This window comes from Triturus cristatus, chromosome 2_2, assembly GCF_964204655.1.
Source record: "Triturus cristatus chromosome 2_2, aTriCri1.1, whole genome shotgun sequence".
NCBI lineage: Eukaryota > Metazoa > Chordata > Amphibia > Caudata > Salamandridae > Triturus > Triturus cristatus.
In genome coordinates, this window is record NC_140582.1 from 49,566,585 (window position 1) to 49,587,334 (window position 20,750).

General features: G+C 45.5%; 2 protein-coding genes across 2 annotated transcripts in view; both read right to left on the minus strand.

The window, feature by feature from the left end:
- Positions 1–20,750, minus strand: part of LOC146861811 (CD5 antigen-like) — a 446,048-nt gene that overhangs the window by 403,916 nt on the left and 21,382 nt on the right. The gene's annotated exons all lie outside the window — the stretch shown is intronic.
- LOC146861812 (uncharacterized) lies at positions 256–8,787 on the minus strand. Its single transcript, XM_085640973.1, has 4 exons — positions 7,592–8,787; positions 5,926–6,036; positions 5,106–5,207; positions 256–1,317 (listed from the first exon to the last, which is right to left on the minus strand). Exons 1-4 carry the CDS (start codon positions 7,623–7,625, stop codon positions 875–877), a joined length of 690 nt encoding a protein of 229 aa, XP_085497099.1. The 5' UTR covers positions 7,626–8,787; the 3' UTR covers positions 256–874.

A 20,750-nucleotide genomic window follows, 5' to 3' on the forward strand; every position in this document is an offset into this window, starting at 1 on the left:
CCTCTGTCGGGTTCGGGCTTCTGTCTCCTGCCTGTTAGAAGTCAGACCAGCAGGAATAGCTATAGTCAGAAAGAAAAAAGACAAATTGTAACCAATACTCTTAGCAAAACAGGTACACATATAATTATAGAGTGGCACAGTAGCACTAGAAGCACATAGCATTTGTTGGTATCCTCGGGCCATTTGATTTTGTAGTGATTAGTGTTTCCGACATTGTGCACTCTGGAGACCACAAGTATTCTTCTCTCTCTTGTTGAGTTAAATGAATGTAGACATGCCAGCTCAGCTTGCACCCTAGACAGACATACTCGTGTTGCATTATACTTTAATACTGTGTGCAGGTGGTGCAGCTGTACCACACAATTATCTCTTTTTCTATCACGGCCATGCTCTGTTAAATCAAATGCTCACTTTTGCTTTCACCCTGACTACAACAAGGCAGATGAATAATTACTAATATATAAATGATATAATACGGCACGACGTGAGGTACTGCTATTGTAACCATGCAGCCTATAGGCCACCCATGGCTGACACTGGTGAAATACCATGGGTAGGGAGTGAGCCTCGGAGGGAGGCGATTGATGATGTTGGGTGGGTAGGGGTGCGTAATATATGTTGTGCTTGAAAACTACTGTGAGTCAAGGGAATAGTCCGAAATACAACCTTGCTCAATCCTTTGAATCAAAAACCTTTATAAAAAATACATACCTTGTTTACTCTTCTTCCAAGGTATTTTTTCATTTTTCAATTCATTTTTCTTCTAGCAGTATTTTTATTCTTCACCCTTGGCTTTGCTACTCAGTCACTATTTAAGTTTTGAATTCTCTTCATCCAGTCATTTTTTAGATGCCATGTGAGCCTCCCCGTATTTCTATTTTTCCGCAGCAAAATTGAAAATACATACACCACACACATCACTAGCAATTTGGGTACAGTCACAGTATGTCCTATTAATATCCGGTTGGGCTAGGAGTTTCTTAATGGTGTTCATTTGCCTCTCTGATGTCTCCATGCGTTCTTCCTGCCAGTCTTCCATGCACGCCAGTCTCTGCATGATGCGTTGTTGAAATACACGGAAATGGGGGGGAGCAGCAGCAATGGAATGGCAGCGGGCAGCTGCTATTGGTCTGCGGTGACGGTGTACTGGAGGCAGTGGGGTCTGGCAGGGGCCCGGGGCATCTGCAGCTGCTGCTGCCGTCTCCTCCTTTTCCATGAAAACCAGCCTCTGAAGTTCTGCCCTGGTGGCCTCCAGTTTTCTCTGCAGGATCCAGGCTGCTAACTCCTGCTTGTTAGGAGTAGGATACGCAACAGTAGCTATAACAGGAAAGAAAAAAGACAACTTGTAACCAATGCTCTTAGCAAAACACATACAAATATGTAGTGGCACAGTACTAGTCCATTTGATGGTATCCTCAGGCCATTTGACTGTGATTAGAGTTTCAGACATTTTGCACTGTGGAGTACACAGATATTTTTCTCTCTCTTGTTGAGTTAAATTAATGGAGGCATGCTAGCTCAGCTGGTGCTCTAGGCATACTTACGTTACTTTGCTACTGTCTGAAGCAGTGGGGCAGCTGTAATAGACAATTATCTTACTCCTATCATGGACATGCTCTGTTAAATGCCTTTCAATTTCACCATGACTACAAGGCAGATGAATAGTTACTATGAATGATATATGTCACATGAGGCACTGTATAAAATCAATCATGCAGACAGACGTCCTCCTGTCTGTCCGTAAGTAGACGGTGGGAAAAACAATGCACTACAACACAGGGAACTAATTTTTTCCAACAAAATAGATATTAACTTACTCTGCAGTGGATAAGTTAGAGAGATTAGGCTGGGTAGGTAGATATTTCGCTGATCATCATTAATCATCACATGCCTAAGCTTTGGCTAGTAGTGAGTCACTTTGTTTGGCAAATGTTGCAAGGGAAAAAATTGAGCAGACAAAATGTATTATGGAAGTCATAATAAAATATATCACTTAGCCAGAGGAAAGTACTTTGCAGACCTGATTTTAAGGTCCACAAATAGTGCCAGAAGCATCTTTAAAATAGTGGGGGACATTGCCAATCCAGAATGCACATAAAATGAAATACAGTCTTCACCGGATCTTTGTAACAACCTCGCAACATTTTTCGAGGAAAAGATCACCTCTATTCTCGAGGGTCTGGGGCCAAGTACTCCATGCACCGAGGGAAGCGACGAGGTAGAGGCAATAAAAGCACCTCAGGAAAATGAAAGAGAAAGTATGGGGAAAAACTCTAATTTGTTAGATCACTTTGAACCCCCTTCGGTGGAGGATTTTGCCAGAATAGCACTAGGTAACTCCTCAGGCTCACTGCTGGATCCATTGCCACATAGAATATGGAAAGAGTTGAGTTCAGAGCTATTTCCAACAACCAGACAAATCTGTATTCAATCACTGTCCAGCGGGTCAGTACCGGACTGTTGGAAACAAGCGGTAGTGACACCTTTGCTGAAAAAAACAACACTGGATCCAGACTGCCCCAAGAATTATAGACCTATCTTCCTGCTGCCTTACCCAATAAAGATAATAGAGCGGGTGGTCAGTAAAGCACTCTGCCAGTTCTTGGAAACTAACGATATATTGGAGGAAGTGCAATTTGGCTTCCGTCCAGGGCATGGTACGGAGACTGCTCTGGTAACCGTGTTGGATGACCTTCAAATGCGGACTGACAGGGGGCAGACAGCAATGCTAATTCTGCTTGACCTCTCCACCGCTTTCGACACGGTTAACCATGAGATACTTCTGGCCAGGCTCAAGGACGTAGGGATAGTGGGTACAGCATGGAAATTATTCCAATCACACCTCTCCATGAGGCGACAGGCAGTGGCTCTCTCACCGTTCCAATCTGAGTTCACTAACAACCCATACGGTGTTCTTCAGGGATCTGCTATCAGCCCAATACTATTTAACATATATTTGAGACCATCGCTGGCTGACATTAAAGCTCATAACGTTAGCCCTATTAATTATGCTGATGACACGCAGCTCATCTTGTCACTGGAGGGAGACCATTTCACCTCACTGGAAAATTTCCACACCTGCATGAAGGATGCCTCTGGCTTGCTGAGAGAAAACTCTCTTCAATTTAATGCAGACAAGACAGAGATCTTGTGCTGCGCAGCAGGCAAAGTTCCTCGTCTACTACCACATGATTTCTGGCCTATACCGACCGTTACTCCTCTAAGATCTTCAGAGACAGTGTGTAATTTAGGAGTTATGTTTGATGATAAACTGAGCTTTGAAAGTCAGATCAACAAAACTGCTGGTTGTTGTTTTGCTCTCATCAGGGCACTCCGAAAGATCCTACCAATGCTACCCTCACAGGCCAGAGCATTGGTAGTTAGATGCGTTATCTTGAGTAGACTTGACTACTGTAACGCACTGCTGCTAGAGTCTCCAAAGTAATTAATTGAGAGACTGCAGGGGGTCCAGACGATGGCGGCCAAACTGGCTTTAGCAAAACCAAGATACTCATCTGCATCACAAACGCTGGCAGAGCTTCACTGGTTCCCAGTGTCAGAAAGGATAAAGTTTAAATCTCTCTGCCTAGTGATCAAAGCTCTGCATGGGGTTGGACCCAGACCCATGCAGTACAAATTTGCATGGTATGTCCCCACCCGGAGTTTACGCTCATCTTCGGCCAATCTGGTTAAGGTGCTTAAATTCAGAAAGATAACATCAGGTGGGAGAGCTTTTAGCATTGCGGCAGCAAAGCTTTGGAACACACTCCCCACCAATATCAGACAGTCAGAGGATCTGATGTCTTTTAGGAAAAGAGTCAAAACCTGGCTCTTTCCAAGAGAATGAATTTTCTCATATTCGGCTCACCTCGATCAGTCTGCTCAGGGCCGTTATGTCTGTCCACAGCTGGCCTGAGCACATGTTCAACAGCGCCAGAATACCCTTTGGGTGACAGTGGGCTTTACAAGTGCCTAAATACAATACAATACAAAGTGGTGCATGCAAAGAATTTGTTTTCAAATTGTACGGAAGGCTAGGACAGAAGGAACTTAGGATAGGAGTTATGTTCTAGGAAGTGACTGAGTGGGCACTGAGAGTGAAGGGAAGCACAACTATTTTTCACATTGCCATGAAATTTGTAAATGGCCCTACACATTATTGAAGCAGACGCACTTTGCACAGCCAACGATGCAGTGCCGCTGATGTAACCATGCAGCCGTTGGGTCACCATGGATGTCACTGGAAAAATGCCATGGGTAAGGAGGGAGGGAGATGATTGATGATGGGTGGGTAGGTAGAAATATACATAATATATGTTGCGCTTGACAACTACAGTGAGTCAAGAGAGTCATCTGAAATACCACCTCAACCCTTTGAATCAAAACCTTGATTAAACCATTCCAAGCAAGTAAAGGCGAGAAAAACGCCACTCCAGAGGAGCACCCTAGTCCATTGTTTCTTCTTAATTCCAAGGATTTTTCCAATCATCATTGCATTGTTCTTCTAGTATTATTATTCTTCACCCTTCCTTGTCTTTGCTACTCACTGCTTAAGTTTTATATTCTCTCAATGCAGTCTTCACCATTGAAAACCATCCATTCATCCATATATCCATCCATTGAAACATAGCTCTGAGTCTCAACGAACCTTTCACTAACATACATTTACCTACCCATGCATCCTTTTACCCATCAAACCCACCAAAGGATTTCTTTCACCTACCCAGGCAAGCATCCTTTCACCCATACACTTTCAAACCCTCAGGCAGGCATCCTTTCACCTTCATACACTTTCATCCATCCCTTACCCATGCATGCATCCTATCAGTCACCTATATGCATTCTTTCACCCACGCACCCTTCTCTTCCAATCATATTACATTTCCCTTATCCTTTCTCCTTCCATCCTTCTTTCCCTTTCCATCAACCCATCATAATTTAAGGTCTTTATGAAAGTTTGTCTGCTGATTTTCAGGGTGAAGAGTGAATTACTCAACTCCCGTTCTATATGCTGAAGAGGGGTGTGTTCAACTGTTCACAAGTCAACACTGCATCCTTGCAGTGAGTATATAATTAAGTGTTAATAATAAAGCAATATGACTTACCACAACCAACCGCTAACGCTGGCCCACCCTCTTCTACCGCTGCTGCATCTGCTGCTTGTCTGGCGCCGTCACTGCTGGCTCCGGCACTGGTGGTTGGTGTGGCTGAAAAAAACATTATACATTTCTAAGATGCCAGTAAAGCCTCCACCTTATAATTTTTTAATAGCAAAATACAACCACACACATCACTACAATTCGGTGCTAGTATCTTCTATCAAAAATATCAGATTGGGCATTTTGTCTGTGGCATTTTTTGAAAAGCCTCAAGACAAACTGTAATGGAGTGGCAGAGTGATTGATGAATCTGAGTTTTTGAAAAGAAATAAAAGGGTGGACAACTGCACGGTCATCACCAACTGCTGCTAATACACAACCTTTGGGTGTTAAAAGTGATCATGCCCTTTCTTTTGTTTTACTGATTGAACATGAGCAAGCAAAAGAAAGCCTTCGCATTTCAACTAACATGCATAGACTTCCTTAATTGGACATGCAACCTTCTCAGCAGAGTAGTAGTATGTGGCCAATGGGTTCTCTGAGTCTTACAGTACCAGCACTAGGCAGTCCACAAATTATATGAGAGAGCGATAATTGACTGACAAAGCAGAAGAAAGAAAGCTAGAGACAGAAGTAAAGTACAGAAACTTGAACTATTGAAACATTTTAATTCGGATTATGCAGGGATAACAAGAATTTAGAAATGGATACATCAAAGAGGATTTGGAAAACAAAATAGGAAACGGGTAGAAATAATAATTTAAAATGAGGAGTGGTGAAAGTTAGGGAATAAAACAATATTGATGTTAACAAAAGGAGGACTTACTGGGGCCAGCAGAGCCATCAGCCGAGGAGAGTTCTTCACTCTGAGAGGCACCTCCAGCTCCTGCGTCCACCTCGATGGACCTCTTGCCCCTGGATGCTGATGTAAGACATACTTAAAGAGATGAAAAATGATTGGCGGTAAATAAAATAATCTCTTCAAAAATATTTTTGGGCAGGAAAAGTCAATTACAAAAACATTTAACTTTTCTAAATCAGGTCGAATGGTAGTAATGCGGACCGTCCTATCCTATTCCAAATTTCCTAAACTTTCCTAGCCCTATTCGAGATTTAGGGCCAGATGTACGACCATTCGAAATTGCGTCTCGCAATTTGCGCTCAATTGCGAGTTGCAAATTGCGAGTTGCCATTTGGAATGTACAACAGTGTCAGTAACGCTGATTGTGATTTCCAATGGGGTCGCAATATGGGAGACTCATGAATATTGATGAGCCACTCGATGTTTGCGACCCCATTGGGAATAGATGACCTTCCCAGGGATGGTGGTCTGCTGGGCTCAGCAGATTGGGACTGCTTGTCTGGGACTGCTTGTCAATAAAGCAGGTTTTTTTTTTAAAATGTAGACCGTTTTCCTTAAAGGAAAACGGGATGCGTTTAACAAAAAAAAGAAACTTTTTTGTTTCATTTTGTAAGGGCAGGTAGTGGTCCCTGTGACCACTGCCTGCCCTTAAAAAATATTTTTAAAGCCAGTCACAAAAGGGAAGGGGTCCACTGGCGACCCCTTCCCATTTGCAACTCCATTATCACCCGCTTGAAGAGGGTGGTACATTTTGTCCAGTATTTGTAAAGCGCAAACAATTACCCGAAGGTGTCAAGGCGCTGGGGGCCGTCGGGAAGATTAAGCAAGCTATTGCCCAGAGTCACATGGTGCTGGGCAGACCCCTGCCGCCAGAGCTGGGGATCGAACCGTGAACCCCAGCATCCAGCGTCAGTCGCCCTGGCCGCTGCGCCACACCTCTTCCCTTGCGATTGCGAATGTTTTGCAACCGCAATTGTGGTTGCAAAACATTCATACATGGCTAGAGGCTAGCTATTGGGAAGGGAACTCCCCTTTCTAATAGTGAGTCGCAAAACACTATTTTGTGAGTCACAATTTTATGCGACTCGCAAAACAGTGTTTGTACATGGCCATGTACGTATTTGTGTGCGCAAACTGGTACAAAACCCGTTTGCGCACGTAAAAACAGATCAGACATCTGGCCCATAGTAAACTAGATTTTGGAATTACTAATAACATGTAAGCAATGATGTTTGCTTCTCATCTTATTCGCAATCTCTCAACTCCCTTTGACTGGCCAATTCACTAACTTTGAATTTTTTACCAAATTGGTTGCTTGACATTGTACAAGCTACAAAAAAATAAAGGCTCTAAGAACTGAAGTGAAAGAATACGCACCACTAAATTACTAATACTAACTACCACTATCTTAGTGACAGGACAAAGGAGTGTCTGCATTACTTCTTAGCGAATCATCCCAGTGGAGCGCCAATAAGTACGATTAGGTACCTACGAGCTCCTGTCTAGAATCTCGATCCCAAAATATTTGCAAACTTAACGTACTTGCGTGTGAGCAGCATGCTTGCTCTTTGGGAAATAAAATTACCAATACCATATAAGACAAGTAATAATATTATTAATAATTACTCACCGAGTCCCGCAACTTCCACTCCTAGCAGGTCCATCAGGTCCTGGTCTGGGTCCAGAAGTCGGACCACCGGATCATCAGCTGCTGCTGGGTGAGTCAGACCCGAGAGCAGTGGTACACTGCTGGTGCTCTATGAGTACCTTCCTGGACCCATGCTTGTCGCCTGCTATCAGGGTGGAGGGGAGCTAAAGCTGCCAACTCCACCTCTGAAAACAAAGAACGGAAGGCGGCTGCTGCTCTTTTTTTTGCAACCTGCTCGGCCATGGCACTGGGGGGTATAGGGAGAGAAAAAAAAATAAGGAAGGAAATTAAGGATAAGGAACTAAAGCAAAAAGTATAAAAAACGTAATATAGAGACTCACAAAGACAAAAAGTAGGATAATAAATGAAATGAAATGGGGGGAAGGTTTTATAAGACAATGATTAAATAGATTGAGAAAAGATGAAAAAATAGGCCCCAACACCATAAACACAGTGAGAAACAAGATGGCCGTGCCCATCCAAACTGCTTTGTGCAGTTTGCAGGATATTTCCACCCGAGAATGCCCTGTTGATGTATGGCGTAAACATCACATGAACGGGCAGGACAAGGGAACTCCATTCGATTGCAGAACTCTGCGTAGCGCGGCAGAGTTTTTTTACAACTTCGAGGAGTTCTGTGTAGCACGGCTGTGCAAACTCCATCCAGGCCTTCTGAGGAGCAGAGAACCAATAGTTTCCTTAAGTTTGACATGGATATTCATCGGCAAGTGCTGTTACATTATCAAAAGATCTTCACTTAGCTTGTGATTCTTAAGTATAATCCGTAATACTCAAAATGGAATGATGCTCAGACTGTATTTGGTCACCCGGGTGCCCCATCAGGATGATTGCACCCCAGTCTCTGAACTTCAGAATACATGCTATTTTGGGCTGTGATCCCTTCACAGTTTTGTTTGGGTTCTTGGCGCAGACTCCTTTCAAGGTTTTCCTTCTGAACTCACAGATACACAGACTTGTGGCCTTTCCAAATATTCACTAATATTAATGTACAGTGGTTCCCTTAACCTTATGGACACTAGACAAACCAAACCCTTCAAGGTGAGGTACAGAGTCTTTTGACTTTCACTAGAGTCCTCTTGAATTCTGTCACTTACACCGGCATCCGTGTGGTTTCTTAAAATATTGGATATGTTACTCTACATAGCATAACTACCTTAAACGACTTTCGCTGGTCCAATAATACTTTTTTAAGGGGCTTTTTTCAACCGTGATAAAGCAAAGCCCCAAGGATAAAGCACGTGTTGGTTGTTCGATATACAGTTCTTCCGCCACACATCAGAAAGAAAATTTGTCATCTTAATAGTAATCAGCATTAAACATTTAATGAAAGAACATATACTTCTGGGCTGCTCTTGGATTACACAAAAAGTTACTTTAGCTGCTCCGATAGCCAATTTTCCTGCTTGGTGGATGCATTATATTATGAAGTGTGGGGGTAGGTCTTCTGATTTTATTATTGCTTGTACAAAGTTCTTGTTGAAGCTTTCTAATTTTGTGTCCCCACTTTATCTGAAAAGCGCACCATCCATATGTTGTTATGGCCGGATCTCCCCTCCACATCTTCCACCATAATGTGGAGTGATAGGAGTCCCCTTAAGTTGTCGCACTTCCTTCTGCAGTTTTCCAATGTACTCAGTTTGCTTGTTGATCATGCCCTCCACCATGGAGACTCTTGCTGCACTTTACCTGAAATCTGTCCGGAACGTGTTAATGCCCACTGCCACCATGCCAAGTTTATTTTCCAGAGCAAACACAAGGAGATGATCGATGGAGCGCTGAAAATTTTCAGACACTCACCCCAGTCACAGATCTGGGTTGAATCCATTATCGTTATTTAGCTCACTTCACCACCCCAGTTCAGACATAGCTATATGCAAATCAGTCTTGACCCTGTACCTCATGGGAACACTCCAGCCCGAACTGCCAAGCTATGTCTTCCCTGGACTGGAAACAAGCATTCTGGGACCGGTTTCGGGCTAACAGCACTCATCAGCCAGGATAGCTTGAATCCAGTGGCAAAGTGAGCAAGGGACCCACGTCTGGGCATACCCTGCAAACTTAGGGCAAACAAAGCAAATACAAGGAGATGATGGACGGAGCGCTGAAACTTTTCAGACACTCACCCCCAGTCACAGATCTGGGTTGAATCCATCATCGTTCTTTAGCTCACTTCGCCACCCCAGTTCAGACATAGCTATATGCAAATCAGTCTTGACATTGTGCCTCGTGGGAACAGTCAAGCCCGAACTGCCAAGCCATGTCTTCCATGGACCGGAAACAAGCATCCTGGGATCGGGTATGGGCTAACAGCCCTCATCAGCCAGGCTAGCTTGAATCCAGTGACAAAGTGAGCAAGGGACCCACGTCTGGGCATACCCTGGCATCTTAGGGGGAACAAAGCAAACATAAGGGGATAATGGACGGAGCGCTGACATTTTTCAGATACTCACCCCCAGTCACAGATCTGGGTTGAATCCATCATCGCTCTTTAGCTCACTTCACCACCCCAGTTCAGACATAGCTATATGCAAATCAGTCTTGACATTGTGCCTCGTGGGAACAGTCAAGCCCGAACTGCCAAGCCATGTCTTCCATGGACCGGAAACAAGCATCCTGGGACCAGTTTCGGGCTAACAGCCCTCATCAGCCAGGCTAGCTTGAATCCAGTGGCAAAGTGAGCAAGGGACCCACGTCTGGACATACCCTGCCAACTTAGGGTGAACAAAGCAAACACAAGGAGATAATGGACGGAGCGTTGAAACTTTTCAGACACTCACCCCCAGTCACAGATCTGGGTTGAATCCATCATCATTCTTTAGCTTACTTCGCCACCCCAGTTCAGACATAGCTATATGCAAATCAGTCTTGACCCTGTGCCTCATGGGAACAGTCCAGCCCGAACTGCCAGGGATTATCTGGTCTCCCTAATTGCCAGCAGCAGTTCCATGAGTCAAGGATCTTGTTCCTCCCTGTCCGCTTATCCGGAAGGTCCTCCCATTTCTTTATCATGCATGATTTTTCCACTCTGGAACGCATACCTTTCCAATTTGTGATTGTATTCATTTTTTTTTACTCCTTGTCCCAAATCATGATTGTCCCCTCACCACAAGGTCTGCCGGTCGCTCACACTGGTACCACTCTGATAGTGGCTCGGTTACTGCTACTTATAGTATAAATGACTGAGAAAGTGAGGAGTGTATAGTTAGAGCCAAACCGCTCGAACACCGGAGCCCTCCTTGAGCTAAATAAAGTTCTTATATCTTTACTTTGCCACACATGCATAGGGTTCTTCCACAGATTTTTTAAAGTTTCTAATTAGTGCCTTACACATCCGCCCAGTGATTGTTGTGACGGCCTTCACAGGAAGCTTTCAAGACTCCACCTCTGTGCTCCTTCTCTCCCAAATGGGAATTGGAAGACCACCTGAGATGGTGTTGTTATCAGTTGTGGTGTGTTGGACCCAGTCTGTTTGGTGGGTCCAGTGGCCTGAAGGATCACAGCCCGTTTGCTTTGCAGGCATCTTGGCAAGTGCTGTTATCAATGCATGTCCACCATCTTGGTCATCGGTTGTTGCAGAACTCGCTCCAAGCAGCACATCAGATGGAGAATGTTATTTGTCTCCCCATGACTTTGCAAGCAGGCCCAGTGGTTCTCCTCACTTTTTGCCACCTGATCCTGCCTGTTTAGCCCTAGAAACTACAGGAAAGTGCTGGTACCAGGCTTCATTGGCCGGTACTGCACAGAGCGCACCATCTTTCTACAGCGTTGTAGTCACATCCCTGTACTTGTCAATTTCTTGGCTTGGAGGAATTATGAAGCCTTTAAGAGGGTGAACCTGTTAGGGTGAATGGATTTCAAACTTTGTTTTGCATGGTGTCCAAGGTTTAAAAAGCGGGAGACCCCATTAAAGTCTATTGAGGCATTTCTAATTTAAGTTGATGAATGACAGTAAAAAGAGGGTAGCATCCACCAAATGGTGAACAGTCAAAATATCTATTTTTTAAAATCGAAGTACATTTATATCAAGTTTTAAATATCGTAGGGACAGAATATCGACATCAAGAATATCGACAACCAGAATATCGAATTTAAGGCAAGAAATATTGATGTTGCAAATATCGATGTTGATAAAATCGATAATTATATTAGTGTTATGTATTTTAGTATGTATTTTATATGTATGTATTCCATATTTTTTGTGAAGTATTGTACTTTTTTTTTAAATATATGTATACATTTTTTAGAAATTAGTAATTTAAAAAAAAAGGATATTCATTTTAGTACCGTAGCTGGTTGTGGGTTTATAGGGGAATAGGGTGGGAAGTAATTTAATTTTAATTAAGTAATTATTAATTTGTAATTATTGGTATTAATCATTAATTAATTGTTAATTAATTATTAATTGTTAATTAATTATTATTAATTTATAATTATATTATTTGTATTCATTTATGATTTAAGTGGGTTGTGGGTTTATAGGGGACTAGTGTGGGAAGTAATTTAATTTTAAGTAATTATTATTTTTTAATTATTGGTATTAATACTTAATGTATTGTTAATTAATTATTAAATGGAATAGGGTGGGAATTAATTTATTTGTAATTAAGTAATTAATAAAAAAACTTGGGTATTAATAATTACTTTTTTTGTTAAATAATTATTAATTGGTTATTACGTTTGATTAAATATTATTCATTGATAATTTATTTATTGTTAATTCATTATTATTTGCAAATGAATTTTTATTAATTGATTAGTTGAAAATTAAATTAATTGTGTGCAATTTTATGTAGAGTGTGTTGTGTGTTTATTGGGCAATAGGATGGGACGTATTTAATATTATTAAAGTAATTATTAATTTTGTTATATTTGTAGTTTTTATTTTATTTATTGTTAATTTATTAATAAATCATTATTTAATTATAATATTTATTTGATTTATAAGTATGTTATTTTTAACACCTACACTATCCAATTCTTTCCCTACTATTGCACTCTCTGGAGTGGGAATAGTAATTTTTACCCATACGCTATCCAACACTTTCCCTACTGTTGCACTCTCTGGAGAGGGAATAATAATTTTTACCCCTACGCTATCCAACGCTTTCCCTACTGTTGCAGTCTCTGGAGAGGGAATAGTAATATTTACCCCTATGCTATCCAATGCTTTCCCTACTGTTGCACTCTCTGGAGTGGGAATAGTAATTTTTACCCCTACACTATCCAACACTTTCCCTACTGTTGCACTCTCTGGAGAGGGAATAGTAAATTTTACCCCTACGCTATCCAATGCTTTCCCTACTGTTGCACTCTCTGGAGTGGGAATTGTAATTTTTATGCGTGTAACAAGAGGGAGAGAGAGGACTAGAAAGCTAGTCCATGTCCCCGAGGGATTTATATGTGATTAAACAAAGAAGACTAGCTTAAGTTGACCAAAGTGATGCAGTACTCAAAGTAGTTCTGTCACAGACACCTTGTAGGTGTATTCATGAAGCCCTCACCCACCAACCTAGTTGGTGGCATGCTTCATCATCGGGCCCACCCAGTGACACCTAGTATGTCCCGGGTGTGCTACGACGCCTGATTACAGCAGAGCTGGTATATTGCTGAGAGTGCAGTGAGGTTGGGTGAATTGTGATTTAAAACGGCTTGGTGGTGGTCCCAGTACCCAAGGGTAAATTAAATTTTAATAACTGGGCCGACACCAGCGGTTAAAAGTAAGGCTACAGGACGTGTAAGGGTGGAGAGTTACTGCCCCCTGCGTCCTTCAGATGGTCGACATGTTTCAGCCAGTGCCTTAGAGTATTCTGGCTTTCCTCAGGACCGTTTTTAAAAGGGTGTGGTGAAAATAAAACAGACTTAGTGTTGTGGTACAGACTATGTGATACACTCACTAAGGCGTTTTTCTATGTGTGAGAGGGGGATTCCCTTCTCATGCATACCTGTACAAACAAACATTAAAAACAAGGACAAAACATTTGTAGAGAAAGTCAGTAGTCAATTTAGACATCCGGTCAGCAATGCTTAGGTGGCCGGCACTATAGTGCATGGTCAGAGTGAAAGTACGCAACTAATTAAGAGCGTGGTGTGGCTAAAACACGGAAATCACACTGAAGGCAGTGACTTAGTGTAGCAGGGCGCAAGGAAAATGTTCTTACGCTTTGGGTTATTAGCCAAGGCTTCCTGGAGGGAAGCGGTAAGGGGATGACCCTATGAGAGAAAAAGAGATAGGCTGTGGGAGTTAGGGACCTGTGAGGGAAAAAGCGCTTACCCAGTTTGTTGTTTGGAGGCTTGTCAGGATTGTCATACTCACAGTCTTTCTGGTCAGTGCCTGCCTTGTACCTGTTGTCCCGCCGTCGTCCTCCGGTAGAAAGAGCCTCTCGGCGTGTGGGCTTTTTATACTGAGGTTAACGAGGTAGCACCGCCCCTAGATGTAGTTGCTGCAGATGCTCGTAGTTTGCACACTAGTCTCTCATGCATGCTCAGTGTATCAGCGGGTTGTTGCTCATGCTCATGAATTGCACACTAGTTCCTCGCACATGCTCAGTGTGAGTGCTTGATTTACAATGTAGGAGATTTGCACACTAGTCTCTCATGCATGCTCAGTGTACCAAGCCCTCACCGGACACAACCACACTCAAAAACCATGCTCATGCCACTAGCATGTCCATGCCCCATTCACAAAGCAAGGCCATGCCATGTCCCAGGCTACATGAACCACAATCCCAAGACTGGATGTCCGGGATGCTGGGAGGGTGGGGCTCACAAATAACATTGTGCAACTCAGAAGCAGACACCAATGCCCTCAGCCCATATGGCCCAGGTACAAACCCATGCACCATGCCCAATGCACAGGGACTGGCAAAGTACTGACAAGGTAGCTGACACTTGGCCCTGCTGTATGCAGCACAAGGCCCTCCTGTGACCACTGTACACTCAAACACCAACTCCACAGGCTCAGTTATCTAGCACAGGAACTCACACTCACTGTCAGGCCAGCATGCGCCATGAGGGGACAGACACATCACCTGGGAGCCCCAATGCCAAATCACACTACACCCAACAGCAGGCCCTGTCACACAACCCCCCTTACACAAGCACACACCCCCAGGGCAGGCAACGGATTTACACACTCTCACAATGGACATGTGACACAACAAGATCAATCCATAGCCAAATAAGCATCCAAGACAAAATTCTACAGGTCAAACACTCAGGAGAACATATCAATCTGTCCCCTGCAACATACCCATCCACAAGTGGACATTGAGAGGAATGCTAGGCACATCCAACTACCTTGAGGAACTGTGCCAACTTGAATATGTATGAAACATGGATGTCGCATGAAACAGCATTAACATTGTCTCTCTCTCTCACACACAGGGCAAAGTCATGGATCTCCCCCCAACAATGGGCGGGAAAAATCACAGTCCCAGGCTCGGCGTGAAGATGATTCCACCGGCAGCGACGACTCTCACCACTCCGTGGATGACCCCAACCAACCTGGACCCTCTGGTGCCCAAGCCCCTGCAGCACCTGCTTCAGGTACATCTGTGCCAACCACCACCCCCATTCCTGCCACATCCCAGGAGACACCCAGGAGCCCTGCACGCACTGAACCACAGAGCCAGTCTGACCAGGAGGGACAAGGTTCTCTGGGCACCCAGGAGGAGGCAGGCAACCCCGCAAATGCCATCCCTCAGGGGTCCCGTAGACCCGATGTGCCCATAACGGCAGGCCAGGCTCGTGTGGGCAGGGGTGGTGGGAGTGGAGGCAGGCGGAGGGGCGAACCTGACCAGCCAGCTGAGGGAACCGGTATGTCACACATACGCCACATCCTGGACACATACCGGCCTGACACCAGGGGCATCAGCCAGGTAGTGGGGACCCTCACAGAGATGAAGGGGACCCTCAACGAGATGAAGAACCTGCAGGCCGAGCAACATGCCAGTCAACAACAACACCAAGGACGGATGGAGGCAAGACTGGCTGAGCTCCTGGTGGTGCAAACGGACATGAGCCGTTCACTCCGTCGGATAGCCGACAACATGGGCAACACTCCCTGTGCCACCAGGCGAAGACCAACACAAGCCACAGGGAGGGAGGAGGAGGAGGATTCGTCCAATGGAGCATCACATGCATCGCCAAGGCCTGCATCTGAGGGTCCCCCCAGGAAGGTGGGTCGTCCACGGAAAAGACCGTGAGAGGCAGCGATCCATCCACATCTCCCAGGTCACCTGGCCTGGCACCTGGCCCTCTGGCGCAACAGCAGCACCTCATCCAATGACATTCTCTGCCACATGGACTTGCTGGTCACAGTCTGACCACTGATGACCAACACTGTGGTCTGGACTCTGATGACTTCCAATGCAAAGGATCCCATCTCCCCCTATGAACTTTGGATTCTATTCCCACTGTATAGCACCTATTTGTCCACACTAAACACGCCCCCCACCGAGAATAAATCTTAATTTCTCTACTTATATGTTGCAGTTATTTTGCATGAGTACACAACCTACGTGTGGGGAAATGTCAAACTATGCCTGAGTGTTGACGTAACTTCAGCCATCCATACCCAGGGATCTGAGTCTGGTACAGGACACACATGGGTCAGAATGTATCAGAATGTATCATCCAATACAGACATGGAGCACAATACTCACCCATGATGGCCTCAAGCTGCTGAGGGGGGTCTTGCAATACTGTGCGGACAGACCAATTTGGAAGAGTATCATTAATGCGTAGAGGTCATGGATCATGTGGATGTTCACAGGGAGGGAGTACCAGGTATGTGTTGCCAGGTGGAGAACCATGTTCTGCATGCTGGAGTACGGTGGATGTGTAGAATGGTGGCCAGGGCAAGGTTGGATGCACGGAGATGGCCCAACGGGGTCTTGGATGACAGACGTACAAGGTTGGTTTGGGGTCTGGGGTCGTGAACTGCCTCCTGAGTGTGGGTGGGGAGTCTGAAGGTCATCCTGCAGCAGACAGTGATCCATTGCAGCTATCTCTGGTGGACGGTGATGTGGCTGGGCCGTCGGATGTTGAAGCTGAGGTGTGCAGATGCACCCTGGATGTGGACAAGTTTCCCTGGAGTTTGGATGTACTTGCTCCATAGAGGGCAGGGCAGTAATTGACACGGCTGTTGTCGTGGACGTGGGGGATGGTCTGTCTTTCCTTGGAGTGGATCTATCTGTGGATCATATGCATCATGCAGAGGGTGTTGCAGCCTGAGGTACAGATGCTGGTGATTAGCATGGCAAATGTGAGAGAGCAATCCATGATGCACACCATCTTGTGTGCGTGGCCACTGGGTGCTTGTGCAGGGCTCTTGCGGGTGGGACACAAGCAGTTGACCCAGCTGTAATGGGACAATCCTCAGATGATTACCTCTGTCCTGTACAAGTCCAGCCTCAGGTGGCTGATGTTCAGCCATTCATCAATGGATCTCATGCATTCTTGAATATTGGAACTGGCAATGTCTGCGTCTTTGGTGAGGGTGAGTAGCACCTGGATGTCAATGGCATACGAGCTGATGATGAGGTGCTGTGCGCATGTGATGGTGAAGAGAGGGGTCCTGGACACATTGAAGTTTGACACACTGAGAGATGATACCTGGGCCATGTGCCAGATGACGCCACCATACTACATGCTGAAGGCTTGAGTCCCACTCCCATGGCCTTGCTGGGGTACGAAGCCGGTGGGCAGTAGGAGGGACAAGACCTGGTTGGTGTGACAGGGCCTGGAAGGCAGTGCCTTGTTGTGTAGGCAGTTGGAGTTGCACACACATCATGCAAAGGTTTTGTGTGTGTTCTTAGGGTATGCCTGAGAGCAGGCGGTAGCTTTGCGGATGGACATTGCTTGGAGGATGGCTGCAACATCAGACTGTAGTGTGATGTGGGTCATGCAAGGACATGAGGGCCGTGCAATGTGCACGTTGCATGCGCCGAGGGTCCTGCCTTTGGCACCGCGTGGCCGCAACAGTGGCACAGAGAAGCTGATGACAGCCAAATGAATGGGTGGAGGGAGGAATGGAGGAGCATCTTTGAGGCGTGTGTGTCGCCGAATCCGGCAACTTGGTGGGCCCTTGCTGCAGGGGCCGCATCAGCAGGCGGCATGTCCTGGAAACTATGCCACAAGTTGCACACAAAGACAAGGATGTCAGAAAGGACAACGGCAACAGGCGTATGTAAAGGAAGGAGTGTCCGGTTTTCCACGGCACACCCAGAGATAATGGATGCACAATCAACAAAGATGACTGACACAGGATCAGGAAACTGAAGGCCGAGCTGCGCACAGGAGACACACCCTCAGCAGGTGTTGAGTGCCCGTTGTGGGGACCAACATGCCCAAATACATACACAACCATGGACTTCAGGCACAATAAAGATTCTAATCCATGAAGAACTGCATGCATGTTGTTAATCTACACATAGACTCATATGCACAATCTTTGACAACTATGCCAGAGATGCCGCATGCAAAGTGGCAAGAGACCTGCATTGACAGAGATGAGGCACCTTGGAGTGTGAGGAACACCTTTATTACTCAGGCTCACAATGCATCAATATGAACAGACTCACAGGTCATTTTGCGGAACATGTGGGACCTACACTGGACACCCACTTCACACCACCGATGCTGTAAATCCATTGAACTGGCACACAAGTGAAGGGGGTGAGCCAAACACCCCCTGCTGCACACAGAGAGGCTGCAATTCCCCATTGATCCTCTTATGGGGATGTCCCACACTATGTCCACCCGTAGCATCCCGTATGTTTCAGAGGGAAGTTTTACACACATTGATGCCTTCATCAGAATCCACAATCCCATTACAGATGACTGTCACGAAGGGTGACTATCAATTCATGGGAGTCATGCTACATGTCATGTGCCCCATGGTGAGTCGACATGTATGCATAGTAACACAACCTGCACAGGAGCAGTGCCCACACATTCCAAACACCTACCACCCCCAAAATGCCTTGCTGCAATCCTTACCCAAAAAGACTCTTCACCATGTCCGTGCATGGAACGCTGATTCAGCACACATCGCAATACTCATGAGGAATAGCAGGAGGCCAACGATGACACGAGCAGACAGCATGCGCAACTACCTGGGGATGACAGACACACAAGAAGTCAGCGAAAAGATTGTCATCCGCATGCATGGTCATTTACTCTACAGGAATAAGGTTGTCACCATGCTAGTTTAAAATTTAGTGTCTCAGCTAAAATGTGTGGAATTACATCATCACTCGAGTGACACATCAGAACGCACCTCCAAGTCACTTAGCATACAGTCAGCTGGACACCCACATTGCAACACATGTCACAAAAGGCTCCAAGCGTGCACACTCAGACACAGGGACTCACCATTATGAGAAGAAGTTGCGTATGAGCTGACTCCGGATGTCCTCCTCCTCCTACTCCTCCTCATCACTTGCCTCGTGACCAAGCCCTTCATCCTCCACGGGTGGATGTTCCTGCTCATCCGGATACAGGATGAGTGGCACTGCCTTCTCCACTGCCATGTTATGCAGCATGCAGCACACGAGGAAGATTTTGCAGACCTTCGCCGGTGCATATGGGAGGGACCCACCTGTCTTGTGAAGGCACCGGAATCGGCTCTTCAGGAGGCCAAACGTCGTCTCAATCACTCGCCTGGTCTGCCCGTGTGCAGTGTTGTAACGGTGATCTGAAGCTGATCTTGGGTCATCAGCCATGGCATGTTGGGATAGCCAGAGTCCCCTACATGGAAACATCATGTAAAGAAGTGGGTCAGGAAATGCCATAAGATACAAAGATACCGCTAAATACAGGACAAACAGAGTATACCCACCAACAAGACATGCTCGTTCGTTGTGCAGCCGCAGCATCATTTGTGGCACCCTGCTACGCCTCATGATGTAGGCATCTTGTGCTGAGCCTGGAAAACGTGCACAGACATGGGAAATCAGCATGTTAGGTAGACACACCACAAGGGAATTAATAGAGTGATAATGTTTACGGTTGAGATACGCTACCTCCTGTGCCTGTGTTGGTACCAAAGCTACATGTGTCCCATCAATGGACCCAATTACATGGGGAATCCCTCCCAGGGCATAGAACTCACCCTTGACACCTGTCAACTGCTCACGAGTCGGAAAATGGATGAATTCATCCAGGTGCTCCAACATGGATTCTAAAACATCATGCAGGACACGGCTGAACATAGTCTGGGACATGCCACCAACATCAGCTATGGTGAATTGAAACGTACCGGTGGCAAAGAAATGTAGGGCTGCCATCACCTTCATCTTGGGGGTCAGCCCAGTAGGATACCTGTGTCGCGGTTGGCGGTGTGGTTCCAGCTTTGCGGTCAAGTTCTCAATCAACTGTTGTGAAAATCGGTAACGTCTTATGCAGTCATGTTCCCTCATGGCACCCAAGTCTGGCATTGGTCGGGGGAGAGGCGGTGCCCTGCAGAAAATTGGGAGGAATAACGAAGAGTGAGTACATAACAACATCAATGTCAATGTACTGAGCACATGCTCAACTGCTACTACACATCTGCTAAATACAGAGTCTGGTCTGTGCAATACATCCAGGACACGTATGCCAGCCAGGTGATACTCCTACAAAAAGCCAGCTACACCCGTTGATTGGCAAGTCTACATGACATGCCCTGAAACGAGCTGTGGGCCAGTGTAAGTCAACAGCCAGAGACATCACAGGAGTGACATACATCCACATATCTGCATTTGAAGGATGTCATCTCATACAGACAGCTGGCGGCAAGCTAGACGCTCAGGTCACATGTCATTAAAAATGTACAGATCACACATTGCGATGAAGAGGTACAGGTGAAAACTGAAAACACAGACATTGAGACAACGCAGATATGTCCTCATGTCGTAATATCATGTTCGATGCATACAGACACACGTTACGTGGGATTCCACATGTGGCATGGTGTGCGTAGATGTGTGCCATGCCCATCTACACACCGTCACATGTTGGATGCAGCAACAGCAGATGCAGTTGGTGGGACACCAACAGCCAGCTCATGGGAACACATGACACACACCTGACATAGTCACATCGTGGCACGCTGGTTGTTAAATGTCAGTTATCCGTG

Coding starts and splice junctions, on each gene's coding strand:
- LOC146861812 (XM_085640973.1), bottom strand. CDS start 7,625: ATGGACCTGCTAGGAGTGGAAGTTGCGGGACTCG. Junction 6,037..7,591: donor AGTGGAAGTTGCGGGACTCG/GTGAGTAATTAT, acceptor CATCTCTTTAAG/TATGTCTTACATCAGCATCC. Junction 5,208..5,925: donor TGATGGCTCTGCTGGCCCCA/GTAAGTCCTCCT, acceptor TGTTTTTTTCAG/CCACACCAACCACCAGTGCC.